The 18,987-nt window shown below is 36.4% G+C and overlaps 1 protein-coding gene across 7 annotated transcripts in view; it reads left to right on the top strand.

Annotated features, from left to right (window-relative positions):
- Positions 1 to 18,987, top strand: part of Tle4 (TLE family member 4, transcriptional corepressor) — a 137,577-nt gene that overhangs the window by 66,999 nt on the left and 51,591 nt on the right. For 5 of the 7 annotated variants that reach the window (XM_076918197.1, XM_034500070.2, XM_034500027.2 and 2 more), the window contains 2 exons: positions 5,437 to 5,641; positions 6,915 to 6,931. In XM_076918197.1, the coding sequence (XP_076774312.1) occupies positions 5,437 to 5,641; positions 6,915 to 6,931 (222 nt within the window). The remainder of the gene's footprint in view (positions 1 to 5,436; positions 5,642 to 6,914; positions 6,932 to 18,987) is intronic. The other 2 variants (XM_034500037.2, XM_034500054.2) reach the window with 1 other exon arrangement.

The raw sequence follows: 18,987 nt of genomic DNA, 5'->3' as shown, positions 1-18,987 counted from the left end.
TTCTTTTTATAGCTCTTTATTCTTCAAACCACTTTGCTATATATTTTGTTTACATTTCAAAGATTCTAGACTTATCTTGGGGATTTTCCATCTTCTGGATTTGTTTGTTTCTAATTTTTTCAAGGTTAAAATCAGTTTAAGGTTTTTTGTTTGTTTTGTTTTCAAGTAGGATTTCCACCAATTTCTAATTATCACATTATGGAGAATGTAAGTAATCTGTGGAGTGATTCTTGACACCAAATAACCTGTTTAACAACTTTGTACCCCATAATTTTATTATGTATTTTAAATTAAAATAATTAAAATTAAAACGTAATTTTTGTTTTAAGTTAATATGAAAAAAAAAAAAAAAGAGCTCCCCTCCTGTGGTGGCCTTATCCTAGCAATAGAAAAAAATTGATACACCTTCCCTTTGTGTGTGTGTGTGTGTGTGTGTGTGTGTGTGTGTGTGTGTGTGTATTTTGAGAGGGGGTAGATATCTTTTTTTAGTAATAATAACAGGTATATTATTCATAGCTACTGTGGAAGGTAGATGTTATGACTGTCTCAGTTTTACATAAGAAACACGCTTGGGAACATCAGGTGACTGTTTCTTGTACACTTCTTTGTAATGCTTTGGATAACCTCCTCTCTCAGATTCAGCCTAGTCTCATGGTTAAAAGTTGGGTTAACAGTGCTGTCTGTATTAAACAGTTTTTTCACCATTCACTTACATTACCTCTGTCCAGTTCGTAGCATGATGCTTCCTTTTGGTTCCTTAAGTCTCTTTCAGTCAGCTTTTCCTTCCTGGTGTAATTTCTTCTTGATAGATCAGATCATTTCATCAGATCATCAATCAGATCAGTTTATGCTCTCTGAATGGCTTGTAGGATGGCTGTGTGCTTTGGAGCCATTGGCCTCTGGGTTTGAGAGTGTATACACCTGGGAGCTGTTCTTTAATCATTGACACAAAATGTCAGTACTTCTTGTTTTCTCTGGTTACTAAGAGAGGACTTGTGAGAATTAAACAAACAAACAAACAAACAGTAAACACTGTGTTGCAAGCCTTTATAGATGTCTTTTAAGATGCTGTCAGGCTGTATTCTTATTGCCAGTGAGTTCTGTGTTCTTCTGATACAGTTTGTCATACACCTTTTCATGACATGTTATGTTTAATATTTTATGTAGTTTTATATTTTGAAAACACTTAATAAAAACCATTCCATTGAGGAGAATACCATGATGAACATATTTTTATTTAGACATTTTGTAGGGATGAGAGAATTGTGCCATGAGTTTATGGTATCCCTTTTTAGTTTGTTTTCTTCTGTAAACCTATTCAAACCAGGTGCTATTTAACATTAGAACTATAATTTATTGATTATTACCATTGATTGTTACCATTCATAAAATTTTAAGTGCTTTTTTAAAAAAATAAAATGTCTTTAAATGTCCACAGTCTCTCATGGTCTGCATTGTGGAACAGAAAGGTACATTGGTGTGGGTTAAGCAGGGTCTGAGTATGCTTGGCTGCTTGGGTGACAGTGATGTGCTGGTGTGATTTTTTCTAGTTTGGTAAATTTTGTAAAACATTACATGCGATATTGTTAGTGAAAGCTAGGCAAAGAGTAAATGGGAATTTTATATATTCATTAGAAACAATAAAAGCTTTGAATATACAGTCATGACTGAGTATCTTGAGTTCATTGGCTTAAGGAAAGTTTGGTGGTAGTTCTCTTTAAGAAATTTGAGCCGGGCGGTGGTGGTGCACGCCTTTAATCCCAGCACTTGGGAGGCAGAGGCATGTGGATTTCTGAGTTCAAGGCCAGCCTGGTCTACAGAGTAAGTTCCAGGACAGCCAGGGCTACACAGAGAAACCCTGTCTCAAAAAACCAAAAAAAAAAAAAAAAAAAAAAAAAAAAAAAAACAGAAAAGAAAGAAATTTGAAATTTATATGAAAAATTAAAAGTCCAACAATAAAAATAAGCCCATAAGTTTTATATGAAGAGGTACCAAGCTCTTTAGTTTCATCATGATACTATGGATCTTACTTATTTTTTATTGTAGTTGTTTATTTTTAAATTGTCATAAATGAAAAATATAGTAGAGTCAAAGTCAGCTAGCTTTCTTCTGATTGTATTTTAAATTTTGAACTTTGTATCATTGGAAGAAAATAAAGCCCAAATTCATCTGCTTATAGGATGTTGCTGACCTTAGTTGATAATCTATTTGATATGTATTAAGAATAAGAAATATCTAGTAATTTGAGATTTTGAAAAGAAATAGATCTATATATAAACGTATAGCAAATGTATTTCTATCTAGCTATCCCTAGATAAATCTCTTTATTTTCTTGGGTTATTGAGTGTTATTTATATGATTTGGCCTCAAGTGCCATCAGAATTCAGAGGCAGTGCTAGAGCACAATCAATGATTGAGTATAATCAGGGTGAGGTATTCCCTTCACAAGGAGGTTAGAATAGAAGGATGAGGAGAATTGAAAAATACAGAGACAGATTTATTGAGTACATATGTGTGTTGGTGATGACTGGTAATAATAATAATAATAATAATAATAATAATAATAATAATAATAAATGGAGGTTTGGAACACTTAGTCAGTTGGCTAGTATTTCAGGCAAAGTTCCCTGGCTATTGTATAGTAGTGCATAGTCAAACTGATACTAGTGTTATGGAAGATCTTGTGTGCTAAGAAATCCGAACTGCTTATTTTGCGGGGGTGGGGTGGGGGTGGATATTGTTTTTAAAACCATGGAATATTTTTCAACAAGGCATTTTTATTAGAGTACTATCAAGGCTGGAAACCCCTTTTGGTTCCCTACTATATTGGGGTAAATCTTTGAAGGTACACATAAAGAAGCAAGGAGACCCGTGTTTGAACTATTCTGAAGAAAAGTAACAGGGCACCCAGGAAGCTTACTGTGGCTCTCATGTACAGCAAGACAGACTGAGCTACATTTTATGTCCTTGGAAATGTCCTGATTGAATGGAAAAATAAGACAGTTAAAGCTTTTTTTTGTTTGTTTGTTTTTTAATCTTTACTATATTCAGAGAGAAGAACAATATACTGAAATCACTGAATGTATCATTTAGGCCGAGATTTTCTTCTTATCATAAATTATGACACAAATATTCTTAAGCATATCAGATAATGTGAAAATGCTTCTGTGTCTGAAGGTTTGATGTCATATAGAGACTCCTGAAGTCAAAGAAGAAATATATTCTCAGGTGCTTGTAGTTTCTTGACCATTGAACCTAGAGATATAAGCATCTATAGGCCCAAACTATACACAGAAATATTAACGGAATTTCAAGGAACAAGAAAATTGGGACAATTTGTCAATAAGCTGAACTAGATTTTAAGGTAAATTTAATATGTATTTACTTAAATTTCTGTATTCATCATGTATGTAATTTTCTACATATTTAGAAAATACAGTTTTGCATGCATACTTTTGGTCACAACTAAATAATATTGAAGGATTGTGAAGATGATTTAGGTCACTCCAATGAGGAATCATCTAATTTCTTTATATGCTTTCCTTTCTATTCTCTATATGATTTTTTTTCAATACTTTCCTTCCAGCCCCTCCCAGCTATCTTCCCTCAGACCTCTCTCATGCACCTCTACTTTCAGGTTAATAGCCTATTATTACTGTTACATGTATATGTGTGTATGTGCACAGATATGTATGTATGTGTATATGGGTGTACAATATCTATATAGAGAGATATAGATGTATATCAGCTAGATATATTTACATGTATGTTCATATTTATTGTACATTTACACATTATACATCATATATAAAACATGTATTATATATATGAGATATATACATATCTATCTTTATACTGCCAAGTCCATTTTGTTGTTTATATGTATATGTTTTCAAGGCTGACAACTCTGTATTGAGTAACCCATAAGGGCTGTTGTTCCCAAGGTTCATGCTCCCAAGGAAGAAACATCAAATTAAAAACTGCAGGGAAAAAAGGCTTTATGTACATGAAGTACGAGGTTAGGTTGACACAGTATCTTGAGTTCTGCTCCCATTTTCCATTTCTTGTATACTTGCCTTCATTGTTTCAGTTTTACTTGCAGTTTTAGATGCAGGTCAGCAGGAGAAAAGAACTGATTAATGATATACAGGAAGGTACACAGGAGAGGAAGAAGAAAGAAATTTGAAGAGAATAAAATTTCATTGTTTTCTTTGAAGTATTGTAAAAGCTACTTTAAGTTTCTATTTCGAGAATAATTTCATTTTTTGAAAACTAGTGAAATCTTGCTAAGAAAGAAAATTATAGAAGTTTTGTCTATTTTAGATTTTGCATAAAAACTGGTTTATTTAAAAGCAGTAATTAATATTTAGTGACTATTAATGTTATCCTTAGATTTATCCAGCAATTGTTCTGATAGTATTTTACTAACAGGTTTTGAGTTGAAGAGATTCCTGTTGAGGGGTGTATTTAACTCAACATCCTTCCTGTCTTCTCTTCTTGCCCATTCGGCAGAGGCAGCCAACCTACCTATAATGGCTCCTGTAGTCAGGCTTGATTCAGTCTCTGCTGAGGTCAAGCACTCCCATTCCAACCTCTTAAGGGCTTTCTCTATGTGTTGCCAGTGTGCTGGTAAAAATGACTTTAAACTCTTGTCAGCGTAGTTACTGGTGCATGCATCACGGTCCCACTCAAATAAACCTGTCACAACACAAAGTCAGCTGCTAGGGAAGAGTACAAGGGCAGGCCTCTAGCTTTTCATTCGAGCATCACTAAACGTGCACAGAGTGCCCAATTATTTCAGCATTATTGAGCAAGCCTACAGGAGAACCCAAGCCTTGCTACATTGGATTTTCTTTAGTAATTTGCTCAAGTGCCGCTGAGGACACTTAAAGGGCTTAAAAAACTGTGGCTGCAACCAGCGTCCTTTTCTGGGTTGTTAATTCAGGTTTTCTTTTTCAAATTAACTCTCCCTGCATGCTGTGCAGTGGCTCTGGGACAACGGTTTGACACTAATTTTCTCGATTTTCAGCTTTGCTTGTTCAACATCACTGCTTTAACAGTTATTCACGTATACATTTGGATTAGAACTACATGATAACTGGACCTTTGCCTTTTGTTCTAGAACAAAATACAGAGGCTTTGTTAAAGAACTTTCAGCTTTTAAAAATCATGTAAACAGTTTACCATTTTTAAAATCTAGGTTATTTTCCCTACATTTTAAACAACAACAACAGCAGCAACAAAAACCCTAGATTTTAGAAGAAAAGTAACACATCAGTTATACATTACTCCTCCTTTCCCCCTCCCAACTAATGATTCAGGATGAAGGTAACTCCATCTTATGTACAAGATTGTTTTCATTATCATTTATACCTACTGATTTTCTTGTGGGCTATACAAGGGACAGATTCAATATCTGTGTCTGATTTCTCACAGCAGCAACAACTCCAAGCTCAGCATCTGTCACATGGACATGGTCTGCCTGTGCCTCTGACACCACACCCTTCAGGGCTTCAGCCCCCAGCCATCCCACCCATTGGAAGCAGCGCAGGACTTCTGGCCCTCTCCAGTGCACTAGGAGGTCAGTCTCACCTCCCAATTAAGGATGAGAAAAAGCACCATGACAATGATCACCAAAGAGGTGAGTGAGCATTTGGGGATCAGTGTGGAATTATCTATTTTCTAGGGATAGATTCTAGATGTCATCATTTTCTGTCTCCCAATCTCATTTTGCCAGTGTCTAAATAAAAGTATTTCCATCAAAAGGCAGACTATTAGAAGGAGTCATTTGTCATACGGGGTCCTCATGGTTGCTCAAAAGGCAAAGAGCTGTTTGTAGATTTTGCCACCCCATGCCCTCCACTTCTACCCTGACTCTTCTGGTGATAGAAGCCAGGGACCTTACACATCTAGTCCAGGGTCCTACTGTGGGGCTACATTTCCAATTCTTCAGATCATTGGTTGCTTCTGATTTTGATCCCTTGCTTCCAAAGTTTAAATCAGTAGTGAAATCCTGTTTTGAAGTACATGTAGCCTTAAAGGTCAGTTTGACCAGATTGTTGGAGAAGAAAACTTAATTTAATAAAGGCTTATTTATATTTGATCAAGTCAGTTACTATTAGTAAATTAGAAGAATCTATAGAGCATAGTAAGAATTCCAGTTGTCTTATTAATTGAGATGATTCAATTCTAACTAAATCTTTTGTTCTAAATACCTCTGACTTACTGCTATTCAGAAACATGAGATTAACTGATTGTTTTTAATAATAACTACTGAGGAAGTTCACTGTGTTCTCATGGTTGGTTTCCTTTCTCTTCTAAAGGAAGATAATGGTACAGAGGCTTTTAAATGTTCCTGTATGTTTGTGCAGTGCTTAATGATAATTTTCAGTAGGTAACCACAAAGGTGAAGAAGAAATTCTTCCACCATTCCTTTATGACAACTGATACAGCACAGGGGTGGCTTGCTGGTTTGGAATGGTGTGTCTCATAATAAAGTCTGCTGCTCTTTCAGTCTCATAACAACACTTAGAGCATGGGCAGATTGTTCATATTACATAGAGAGAAGTTTATCCTCTGTGATGTTAGGAATACTGTAATATTTATTTTACAGTTATCTTAATGCCATGGTTCAGAGTTGACTCATGATTATAAACTCGTAAGTGGAAAAGTCAATAAGATATACATAAATAAGAATGGCTAACTTTGGTTCATTGAAATTGTGTCAAAGGTGAGCCAGTGCTTTGTGAATCTTGTTAGAATAGTATTAATAATTAACTTTACAGTAAAGTTGACATCTGTTCAATTTGTTATTTAGCAGGGTCAGGTTTGATAACTATGATTTTATGTAAACTAACTAGCACTTTTCTTTTTTTCTTGCCTCTCTGCTTGTTTTCCTGCTGTTCTGCCTACAGACAGAGACTCCATCAAGGTAGGACTCAAAAATATTCAGACACAAAGATAGAGTAAAGAGATTCTGGTAATGTTAATAAATCTAATAATGGATTCTTTGAGTTTTAGAGACCAGTATGGATGACATTTACCAAATTGTGGTCAACTTAGTCCAGTAGTCTTTTTCAACAATGGTCATACTTTTCTGAGGATTATATTTGTAGAACACGGTGGACTAATAAACTGAATTGCTCGTATTAGGCAAAAAATGTAACTGCTTTAAGATACTGCCAACAAAGTAAATGTATCAATTTATAAGAAATATATACTTATCAGGAAACAAAGCATTAAACATCTGTTTGGGCTAGATGTATAGTGTAGGCTCAGTGGGAGAGCTTATGCTTCGTATGTGTCAGGCCCTATGTTTATGCTCAGCATAAAGGGGAGGAGACAGAAACCTTCCTTAAGAATATTTCTGTTCAGAGGTTGGGGGAAAAGAATATTTCTGTTCACCAGAGACATTGCATTTTCTGTTTGTAATACTTGAGTTTGTAGTGTGGCAAGTAATTCTCTGAAAATTTTAATCTGTCTCACTTGCCTACTGTGTTTCATAGTATGCAAACAAAATACACAGATTGTCATGCAGGAAATGAATAGACAGTGAATGTGTTTCAATCACCTTTGAGTCAGGTCCAGTTAAATATGCTATGTGCATGCACAATTATGTTGCACATACTATTGTATTACTCATTAGAATTAATCTGTTTTGGGACACTAGCCCAAGGTATGGGTACTGTCTTTTTGAGTTTTAAATAATTAAAAACTCAATAATTGTGGCCCATAGGTTAGTTCAGTTTTCTCAGACCTTCTAATCTAATGCTGCCACTATTTAATAACAGTTTCTCATGTTGTGGTGACCCCCAATCATAAAATTGCTTTTGTTGCTATTTCATAACTGTAATTATGCTACTGTTACGAATCATAATATAAGCATCTGTGGTTTTGGTGGTGTTAGGTGATCTCTGTGAAGGGTTGTTTCACTGCCAAAGGGGTTAACCACTGGGTTATTTAGACCTTCTGCAGTCTTTTTGTGAACTATATATGAAACTAAAGTCTTTCTCAGACACAGTTCTTTGCTTTGACTATGAATAGTACTTTACTCTTTGACCTTTTGAAAATTAAAATTGTTTTCATAGTCCTTAAATAACAGAAATTCAATTTTGAGTACATCCATTTTATCCTTCGAGAATCTTTGAATTTGAAAGTGCATGTGCAATCCCAAACAACAATTAGAACTGCAAAATATATTTGCAGTTGTACATTTTGTTGTATACTGTTCACATCAGTACCTACATTAAAAAATTTCTGAGAGTGTAATTACATGTTCTCCACATGTACATTAGAAGTAATAAGTAAATTAAATAAGGTAGTCAGGATCAGGTGATAAGAACTCTAGGGAAGCCTGTCTGAGGCTGTAATATAAACACTCCTCGTGCCTTATAATGAATACATTTCTTCAGGTAGGCCAGTGAACTAAACAAAAGACTCCTCTCCAGCTCTGCTCACAGATGATTGTGAAAATATTTATACACTACTGTACACTTTATGCTATTTACATTTCATATGACCCACACAAGAAAGAATAAGATATATATTTTTAATATATATAATCCTAGAGAGCCTGAACATGTCAGAACAGCCAGAAGCCAGAAGAAAGTACTAAGGAAATAAGTTGACGTTGCTGATTTATTATAATTGACAGCTACAAGTCCATGCTTGAAGTGTGTTGTATGTGGTCTGGGATTGTCCTGTAGTTTTTTAAGGTGAAATTATTGTGTTTTTTTTGTTTTGTTTTGTTTTCTTTTTCACATTTCTGTGATCCTCCAGATGTGGCTGCCAATTCCATTGAGCATTCGTATTCTTGTGTAAGGAGTTCCTGGCTAAGAGGGCCGGTTTATGGTTGTTGGCTGATGTGTGACTGGGGGTGGCAACCAGTTACCCAGTTGTCTGCTAGTTGGGCTAATATGAAGTAATTCATTCATGCACAGTAATTCTCCTTAACATTTAACAGGTAATGAATGTGACATAAATTTCCTTCTGGCTCTAAATTTTTCCCTTTCCTCTTCTAATCTGCAAACAGGCAGCTCTTATACTCTAAATAATAAGTAATTTTTGGCCATCTGTCAAAAGGAAATTTCAATACAAATTTAAATTAATGGTGCCTGAACATTTTATAGCTTCTCTAAAAGCCTGTAATGTGCAGAAAAATCGGAATCTGCTGGTAGTAATTAGTGTTGCATGTAATGAGGATGTGGGCAGTGTTACACAGCTTCATTGTAACATTTGATATGGTAGCAAAGTTTTGATTTATACAAAGTTATGGGTGTATTTAATTGTGAGAGACACTCTTAAAAATGTTTTCTTGATGTTACTGATTATTAAACAGGGTAGATTTGAGAACAGCTTATAAAACACATTTAGGCACACTGTAAAGATCTAAGTAATTAAGGTGCTTTTCCTTGAGAAGTCAAGTAAACCAGGGGAATCATTTACTGAATTGTTAGGCCTTTCCCCTCTCTGAAATTTCTGTCCCACTAAATCACATGCTGTTGGCTTTATTGATCTAGTCTTCTTTAGCTCCAGTAGCCGAGTTCATTCTTAAGCCTGTTATTTGCAGACTTCCATCTGAAGTTTTTTTTGACATTGATAGAGAATGTAAATATGGATCTAAAGGAAAAAGCACTGTAGGGAGTCCTAGAATCAATTTACTTGGTGATGAGAAACTAAAACATTGTATACAGTAGTACTGTTGAAATAAGGGGCCATAACACTTGCCACTTTCCTTATTTGTCTTGGCTGTCTGCTGACTGTGACCAGTGTAAGCCCCACATGTGAGACCTGAAAATAGCAAGAAACCAGTTGCTTGAGGTACTTGTTCATGAGGAGGAAACCAAGTGCTCCAAGCCATTCAGGTCTTACATCACTCTCTAGTTTTCAAATGACTGAAATGGGGTTAATAACTTAGAACAACCACCACCAAACTGCCTAAACTTTATAAAAACCTATGGTTGAGAAATTACTCTCATTACTGTCTCTACATCCAGTATCTATATACTCTAGGCATCAAAGTTAAGGTCAATTGAAACAAATAGATACACTTATAACTAGGGAATGTTGGTCAGCTCCATGATTTCTTCCAAGATGTTAAATATTGAACATATTTTCATTAAAATTCTTTTATTTATGTACATAGTCCTCTTCTGATTTCTTTTGAATATAGCTCTTCTGTATCAGAACTGAAGGATTTGCTATTTTTTTAATCTGTAAAATATAGAAGTGCAAAATTTGTTCCCTATAAGTGGTAAAGATTTTATTTTTGTTACTTTGTCAAAATATCTTGCCCAAAATACTGCATGCTTTCATAACTTATGGCCATTCTCAGTGAGTTGTACATTATCCAATTATCTCCAAAACCTCCATACCCATTTCAAATGTTGGGATGCAGTATTTGCTTGTATTCTTACAAATTCTGTCAATATTGAGCTTATTTTATACTGTAATAAGTACAGATGTTGCACATAGTTTTATAGGTTTACATATGATTTTTCACACTAAATGCTTTTCTGTGTGTATGCATATTATGCTTTTATCCTATGAGAATTCTTTGCTTTTGCTTAAAGGATTTTATGGCAATCTCTTCAAGTTCTGTGTAAGGTAATGCCTATTTATTCTGCCTCATCTGTATGTTAAGTTGCTTATTCTGCACAGATGACTAAAACATCATATGTTTCTGTTTACTTTCCCAGTTAGTCACTGTTGGCAGTAAAGGTTTATTATTGGAAAATTAGAAGAAGGGTTTTATGCTCATACTGAAATGTATGATTCAGGCCAGGAGAGTACTGTTGCCTTGTTAGCAGGGTGTTACAGGTTAAAGTGGCTTTTGAGCCTGAATTAGCAGAGTGATTATTGTATTTGCCACTTCACTTTGCACATTAAGATTTAATGGCCAAAGTTCTGTTCCAGGATCTGTAACCTGCATATGCTTGCACCAACACTCCCTTCACCCAAATAAACATACTATTTTTTTTGTCTCAAAGAACTGTCTGTTTAAAAGGCATGTGTTTTGAACATGTTTAACTTTTTGAAATCTCCTATGTGAGAGAAAGCACTGAAGAAGAAACTGGAGGGAATTGTTTAGGAGAGAGATAACCATATGCCTGGGCAGTTTGGTTCTTCATATTACTATATGGGCATCAGGCTTTCTGGAAAGTATGGTAGGGCAGTTTGCATTGCTGTAGATTTTTAGAAAGGCACATTGTTTTGTTTTGTTTTGTTTTGTGTGTGGTGCTTGGTTTGTTTTCCCCCACCCCTTTGGTTTGCTTTGGCTGTCCTAGAACTTGCTCTGTCAACCAGGCTGGCTATCTCTGCCTCCCTAGTGTTGGGGTTAAAGGCATGAACCACCACCATCAGCTCTTTGTTTTTCTTAAAGGCATAAAAGAATAGAAAGTGAAATTTGAAAGGGAGGAATAGAAGACACTACTAAAGTACTATAAAGAATAGCTAAAGAACTAAATAAGAGTAACAGTAGTAGACATGCCTTAAGACTTGTTTTCCTTTAGTAGTCAGTAATCTGAAGAAAAGCTATCCAAACAGAAAGTACCATTTGGCTTTCTAGTTTCTCTTTAGCCAAACCTACTCTGTTCACAAAGCTGTTTCTTCAAACCTAGAAAACAAAATTGTGGGTGAGATCCCCTGAGGCCCCAATTAACTTCTTTATTGTCTTTGAAGATGCCTCCATCTTGTACTTTGAGATCCTACTTATAGGTGTCACTTGCAAAAGCAGGTGCCATGCTCACCCTATTGCATGCCCTAGGAAGGAGTTAGTGTTGTGAAAGCCCTGCCCAAGGTCATATTGCCAGTGCGTGCCATCCTCAAAGGAAAGCTTTTTTTCGACTTAGTCTTATATTTTGTCTTAAAAATTAGGAGCATACTATATTTTACAGAGAAATCCTATCCAAGTAACTTCTATATACAAAAACAATAGTGTTTAGCCATGTTTTTATGAAGTCCTTTCTCTCACTGAAGTATCTTCAAGCAGATTATAGATAACATTCGTTTGGCCCTTGGGGAGAAGGTACACATTCATCTAAATAATATATTTTTTTAAAGATTTGTTTTATTCTTATGTGTATTTTGTGTTGCAGACTGGATATGCACATGACATATAGGCCAGAAGAGGGCATCAGATCAGTGTGAGCTAGAGTTAGGTTTGGTTGTGAACCATCTGGTGTGGCTGCTGGGAATGGACCTCTGATCAGTCCTCTTAACTGAGCTCTCTCCACTCCATTGAACATTTTAAAGATAATCATAATGTCTTTTATTGCTTAAAAAAGAATTATCTAACATTTTTATTATTAAATATGCAATATTGATTATCAATAAATAGAGTTCTATTTGTGTTTTTGTGTCCACATAATTAGATAGTCAGTAATTGAACTTAAGCATTCACAAAATTAATTTTCTTGAAATATGATCCAAATAGGATTCATTATTTTTCTTGTGGTAACTCTTAAGCCTTTCTTCATCTAAAAGGAATTCCCTTCTAATTTTTTTCTAATGGTACTGTACAACTTTTTAAAGTGCTGACTTTCATGTGAGTGTGTGTATGACTGAATTCGTGTGTGTCCTACACCTGGTTCCCACAACAGCCAGAAGAGGACATTAGGTCCTCTGGGATTGGACTTAGAGGCTGTTGTGAACCACATGTGATATGGGTGCTGGGAACTTAATCCAGGCCCTCTGCAAGAGTAGCAATCACTCTTTAACAGTTGAGCTATATCTCTCCATTCCCACAAGGATAGCCCAGGCTGTCCTTGAATTCATGATTCTCCTGCTCCTACTCTTCAACATGTCATACCAGTGTTCACCACCACAACTAGTTACATTTATGTCATATGTGCATGCACATAATGTGTTCCATGGCATGTGTGTGGACACAGAGGTCAGTTTTCAGATGACTGGTTTTCTGCTACTATGTGGGTCCCAGGACTTGAACTCAGGAGGTTATTAGGCTTAGTGACAGGTACCTTTACCACCTGATCAGTTCTCCTGGACCTGGTTTACTTATAACACCCTTCTCAACTTTGATTTTTTTTTCCTCTTCTCTCTCATTGCCTCATACATTAGATTCTCTCAATACCCTAAAAATTAGTGCGAGAGAACTTTGTAGTGTTACAGGGCAACAGATTAGAATAGAATTCTAGTTTACATTATACATTTATTAAAATATATTTTAAGCTAACCAGTACTTCATTTGGAAAGTAGATTTATATTTCCAATATATAGTAAGTAGTCTGTATATAAAAAACACAAATGGAACTATATTTATTGATGATCAGTATTGCATTTCCCCATCTTTTAGTGTATATGCTGTCAAAGCAAGCACAAATTTGAACTCGTATTTCTTTTTGTAACATTCACTTTTTGTTCATCCCCACATGTACATGCAAATAATTCACTTTATTCTTTGTGTCCTTCTCCAATCATAAGTAAAAGAGTCTTCCTGTTATATTTAAAACCACAGGAAGCACATGGAAACATCTAGAATGTGAACTAGTTTACAGGAAGCCAAAGCCAGGTCCTTGAATAAGTCTCTTATTTTAGTACCAGGTAAGCTGTATGTCACAGTACTTAAGTCACTTAATCTCCCTAGATTTCAGGTATGTAACTCTAGGTACATTTGGAATGTAGTTGTTATGTTTTGTTCAGGCCCATACTAGAAATTAACTTGGAAATGAAGTATAGCACATAATGCATAATTGTTAGAATAGTGAAATTGGCCATGTTATTAACCAAATGTGCACATTGGTAATTGTAATTCTTTTGGGGGTGAGTTGCTGTGAGGGTTGTTTAATGTAGTGCTTTCAGTTTTCTAAAATATAATAGTAACTTGAAATGTTTTAGCATTATTGTTGCTTTCTAATTCTTGTAAAGGAATTTTTTTTTTTTTTACTATGAATTTTGTTAACAGTTACCTTATCAAAGACCCATCAGGAACTTTTGTTCTGTTGGTTTATGATGCACTAATTTGTTCAGTATTAATTGATCCCTGCCTCCAGGCATGTAAGCTGTGTGAAATGTAACAGGTGCCCTAATTCCAGAAAATGTGTTGTAATTGTTTGTTTGTGGAACAGATGAATGAATGTCTGTAGGGCACAGCTGGTCCTCAGGTGGTGAGCATGAGTGGATTAATGATGTGACGGGGGAGTCACGCTTGTTTTGCTGCACTTGCCTCCACCGATTGCTGAAGCAGAACAAATATTAATTAACAGGGTAGGCTGATTGTCAGATCTGCCTTCCCTAGCTGATTTTGCAATAGTAGTTAAATTCTTTTCCTCCTTAAACCAACAGTTACTAGACATTTTCATCTTGATGCTTATTATCTTTAATTTTCTTAATTAGAATTCATTTTTCTCTTGAAAAAAAATCATACAATAAATTTATATTTAACATTTAAAAATATTTCAGAGGAGCCTAAGATTGAAATGTTATGCTTGGCACTTGAATTTCAAAAGCATTTGTTTCTCAAAGTATACATAATTTTTTCAAAAGAATATTTCCCACATAGTATTTACTACCTTTTTTTGTGTTAAAAATACTCATATATTTTGGGGTGGAGGAAACACAAGAATGAACTAGAAGGACACTTAGTGCTTATCTCTCTCTTTGGAGCTTCTGTAATACTACTTTTTATCCTTCATAATTTGGTCTGTGGTGTGATGTGAAATAATTCAGATATCTTCTGGCTTAGACAGCTCTCTGCATATGGGGACACCAGTAATAAGAAGCATCGGCACCGTAACTGTGGACGTGAAGAGTCTGTCATACCTAACCATTCCCATGCAATGGCTTGTGACAAAGCAGAAGAGAATTAGTAGGCTCAGGAACAAGTGATACGAAGTCTGCTGAAGGCTAAGTGGTACTTCTCAACAAGTTTTTGCTTTAGATAAGCTTGCTGCTGTTCATAGAAATAAAATCATTTCAGGATTGATACTGCTAAGTCAGATAATGCAAGTCAAACAAAGTGTTACAAGCACTTAATATTCCAAATATTAAGGACCATTCATCATGTTGATTTAAGTTTGCTAGGCGATTCTTTCATCAGAATTAACCCATGTGTTTTCTATCTCCACATTTAATAAGATGTAGTACTAGAAATCCACTTAAGGCATGCTCTTGTGTTTCTGACTTAAGGAATGCCTGTTTGATGTTGGTTTTCATTGGTGGTCAGTACCACTCTGAGGTTGGTGGTTTGTGCCTAGGCTTATGTCACTAGAGACCAGAGCAACCTGTCTCTCTCCTTCCCTCACACCGTTTACTATTCCATCCCCTGTGCACTTGTCAGATGTTCCTGAAAAGCTTCTGTGTTCCACACCTTACTCTTCACTGAACTGCAGGCAGTGAGTTGGACGTAAAAATCCTCAAGTATTCTTGTAAGTGAGATTTCAGAGTGTGGATAGGGTAAGTGTGAAGAATCCTTTCACTTGGAAGTGGACTCATTATATAACTGCATCATATCCTGAAGGATTCTTCAATTTTCTTCTTTAACTTGTTACTTTTTTGAGCCCCTGATGATCTAGACTTGAGGAGAAAAAGAGCCTTTGAGGTCGAAGTAGACAAGCTTGGATGTCACCCTCAGAAAAGTGCCTCTGGTGGCCTAATCACACCACTTTGTATTTAGTCGTCCTTAGGGCAATCTTAATTATTCTTGAAATTTGTAAAAATTCTGTTTAGCTAAAAAAAAAAAAAAAAAAAAAAAAAAAAACTTCTGTTTTCTTGAGTGACATTTGCCCCTTTGAAAAACAAAATAAAATTGGAAATGCTAATGTTTTGAGCCAGCTAAGGAGGAAAAATAAAAATGTCACCATGGTAACAAAGCTGCTTTCTAGATGGTTTCCTAAGATATGCCTGAACTAGAGGCAGATGTCTGATTTGAAAATCTTGCCTCCTTCAATGTAAACAAATAACTTCTGGGCAGGTGTTGGAAATAATATGGAAATCCTATTAAGGGGCCCTGGGTTCCTGTCAGTCAGGAAGCCTGTGTCACAAAAGGGCTGGTTGTCACATAAAGGAGCAGAGTAAATTCTCATTAGGCTTGAGCTTTTCCCAGGAAATGATTGTCTCCTTGTGTCTTTTCTCCTGTGAATCTGAATGTAAGCTGTTGCTTCTATTGATCTATTCACTGGCTCTATTTTTTTTTTTCCCTCTTCATTACAGATCTTCCCTGTCCCTGCCAGCCCATGTTCTCCCCTTCACCCACTACTTCCCTCTAGATTAACACTTGATCTGTTCTAATGCCTTGGGAGTTGTGACATTTGTGATTTTAACCTCCCAACCTGGGGGTGGGAGTGGGGGAGGAAGGATCCTGAAGGAGGAAGTGCAGCTTGCTCTCTGGGCTGCTTTACAAAGAGCCAGGCTAATTGGATGGACTCAGTGCTCAGGGCTGTTTGGAACCAACATTGTGAGCACTGGCTGTGAACAGAGACACTGACCTTATATACATACTTGAAGTTATATTCTCATGAATTAAGCAGTATTTGAATTATGAAGCTGCACTGTTCAGTATTTTGGACACCATGAAGCTTTTTTTAAAACTTAAATTAGTTAAAATAAAAATATAAAGCCCAGTTTCTTAGTTACACTAGTTACATTGGAAGTGCCCAGTGGCTGTAACAGGGGAGACACAGAATACACATCATTGCAGGAAGCTCCCTTAATGAACTAAAGAGATGGGCCTGATTAAGCTTAGTGGTTCTGCTATTCCATCTGGCTGAAGCAGATTGCTGATATAGAAAGCAAAAGGTGGGCTGGGCTGGACTGGGCTAGGGCTGAGTGATAGAGAATACTTGCCTGGCAGGCTTGAGGGCTTAGGGGACAGAACTGAGGGAGCAAGGAAGGGAGGAAGCCAGGCAGTCAGGTAGGCAAAAGGCAGACCAGAGGATGGGTAAGGCTGTATGTGTATTGGCTTTGGTGGTCAGTGTTGGTGTGGTGGGCTGTACTAATATGGTGATCTCCAAACTGGTATAGGCTTTTATTCATTTATATTTTGGCCATGAGATGGGATGATCAGTTTAAAGGAGTTCTTCCTTAAATGGAGATGCACTTTCATGGTTCAGTATAGAAATCTATGGCAGCATGGGAAGGTAGGCAGGTCAGACATTATAGGGAGGGGTGCTCTTTATAATACTTAGAAGGTTAACAATGGATAAACACAAAACAAGGCTTCAGAGAAGTCACACTATTATTATGCAGCATTTCTTGGACTATAGTCCCTGAGATGCACTTCATAAAGCCAATAAAGCTCACACTGGTGGTCTCCCGTTGCCCTAGCAACAGACCATGGGGCACAGTGTATGTGAAATGCATGAACATCTGCGAATTAATCTTTCTTGGTTTGTTCTTTTCTTGGCACTGATTGGGCCACTTGGGCTTGGGCCTGTGACACTGAGTGTGAAGGGTAATCTGGAGCTGTCCCCAGAGCCTTGCCCTGAGTGGGTGGTAGAATGAAGAGTGAAGGGAGATTTATCCAGGTAGTACATGTAGAAGTATTGAGATTTAGCCTGACAGCAATCTCAGTGGGATGTTATTAGCTTACTTTCTGGTGGTATGTGGAATTGAATAAACTTTTTTTGCTAGTAAATCTGGAAATCATTGAGTTTATTGGGCTGCCCTGAAAAAATTATCTACAGAGGAAAATTAAAATAATCACTTATGTTTATACTAGTTATCGTGACTTGAAAGCTCTGAAATAACCTTGTCCTTGGCTTAGCCCTTGCCCCAGTATTGGACTATTAGTGGTCTGAATCAGCTTTCTGAATTGGATGGTTACGATGGGATTTGTTTTAATAATAAAATTTGGTAGTGACCTAGTGTGACCTTATTTTCAAAAAATTCAGAATAGGCCAGTGGCATTTTTACCCTCAGGAGAACAAACTATAAGCACAATTAGGTTCTCCACCAACCATCAGGATTGACTTCTTCAGTCTCTTCCTCTTTTACACACTGTTCCCACCTTGCTGACATTGGTCTAGCTCCTCAGACTGCATAGTTCTTCCTGTTCTTCCCAAATGCTCTCATGCATCAGTTCCTTTCACATTTCCTTGTTTGCCACTTCTGCCTCTTTGCTTCTCTACAGCCTTTCCTATGAAAGAATGTGATGGCAGGAAATACTGTCATGATGGAGGTGGGCTTTTTTCTTTTTTGAAAGTAAAACATTTAGTACTAAAATACATGAAGACAAGAATCTTCACAATCCTTTTGACTTGTTTAACATTATTGAAGTATATTTGAGAGAGAATTACTTAATTCTTTCAGTTCAAATACCTTCTTTTGTATAAAAAAAGCACTAATGAGATAAGGTCTTTATTTTTGTGAGACAACTGGTCAAAAGTTGCTTACCAGTTCCTGACCTTTGAAACCTGATGATATTAATAAACTTGACTTTCTTATTTAATTTTTAATTTTTTATTATTTGTCATCTAGCAGGAAAACTGTACTGTTTCATTGGCTTACTTAGTAAAGGTTATAGATACTCTTTCCATAAATAAACTTTTTGTAAAATCAGCGAAACAAGAGGAATATGGAGACGTTGATCATGTCACTTTCAGGTGATTCTCAGGTTTGGGTGTGGGGGGTAACCATTGCAGCTTCCCTACTTCTCCATCTGTGGTTCAGATGGCCTCTTTCTGTTGAAAATGAGCAGCTTTAGTTACTGACTTGAAACCAGTCCGAGAAATAGAACAGTTAAGAGGAACCACAAGATGCCATTTGAAGGAAATAGAAATCTTAAATGTGGCTTTCGTGTCCTAGACTGTTTTTTTTTAAGCATAATTCTTTATGCCATAACTTCTAGATTTGTGGTACCTTGTGGTAAGTAGTAAAACCCCAGAATTAAATGGACTTGGCTCCTGTCAAGTGAGTCAGCAAGCTATCAGTATAGTGAGAGTGATGGCAGGAAATAAATTTGAAACTCTACTGCTGCCGGGCAGTGGTGGCGCACGCCTTTAATCCCAGCACTTGGGAGGCAGAGGCAGACGG

The sequence above is a fragment of the Arvicanthis niloticus genome, chromosome 1 (genome assembly GCF_011762505.2).
Source record: "Arvicanthis niloticus isolate mArvNil1 chromosome 1, mArvNil1.pat.X, whole genome shotgun sequence".
Classification (NCBI taxonomy): Eukaryota; Metazoa; Chordata; class Mammalia; order Rodentia; family Muridae; genus Arvicanthis; species Arvicanthis niloticus.
This window is presented reverse-complemented; position numbering and strand designations above follow the sequence as displayed.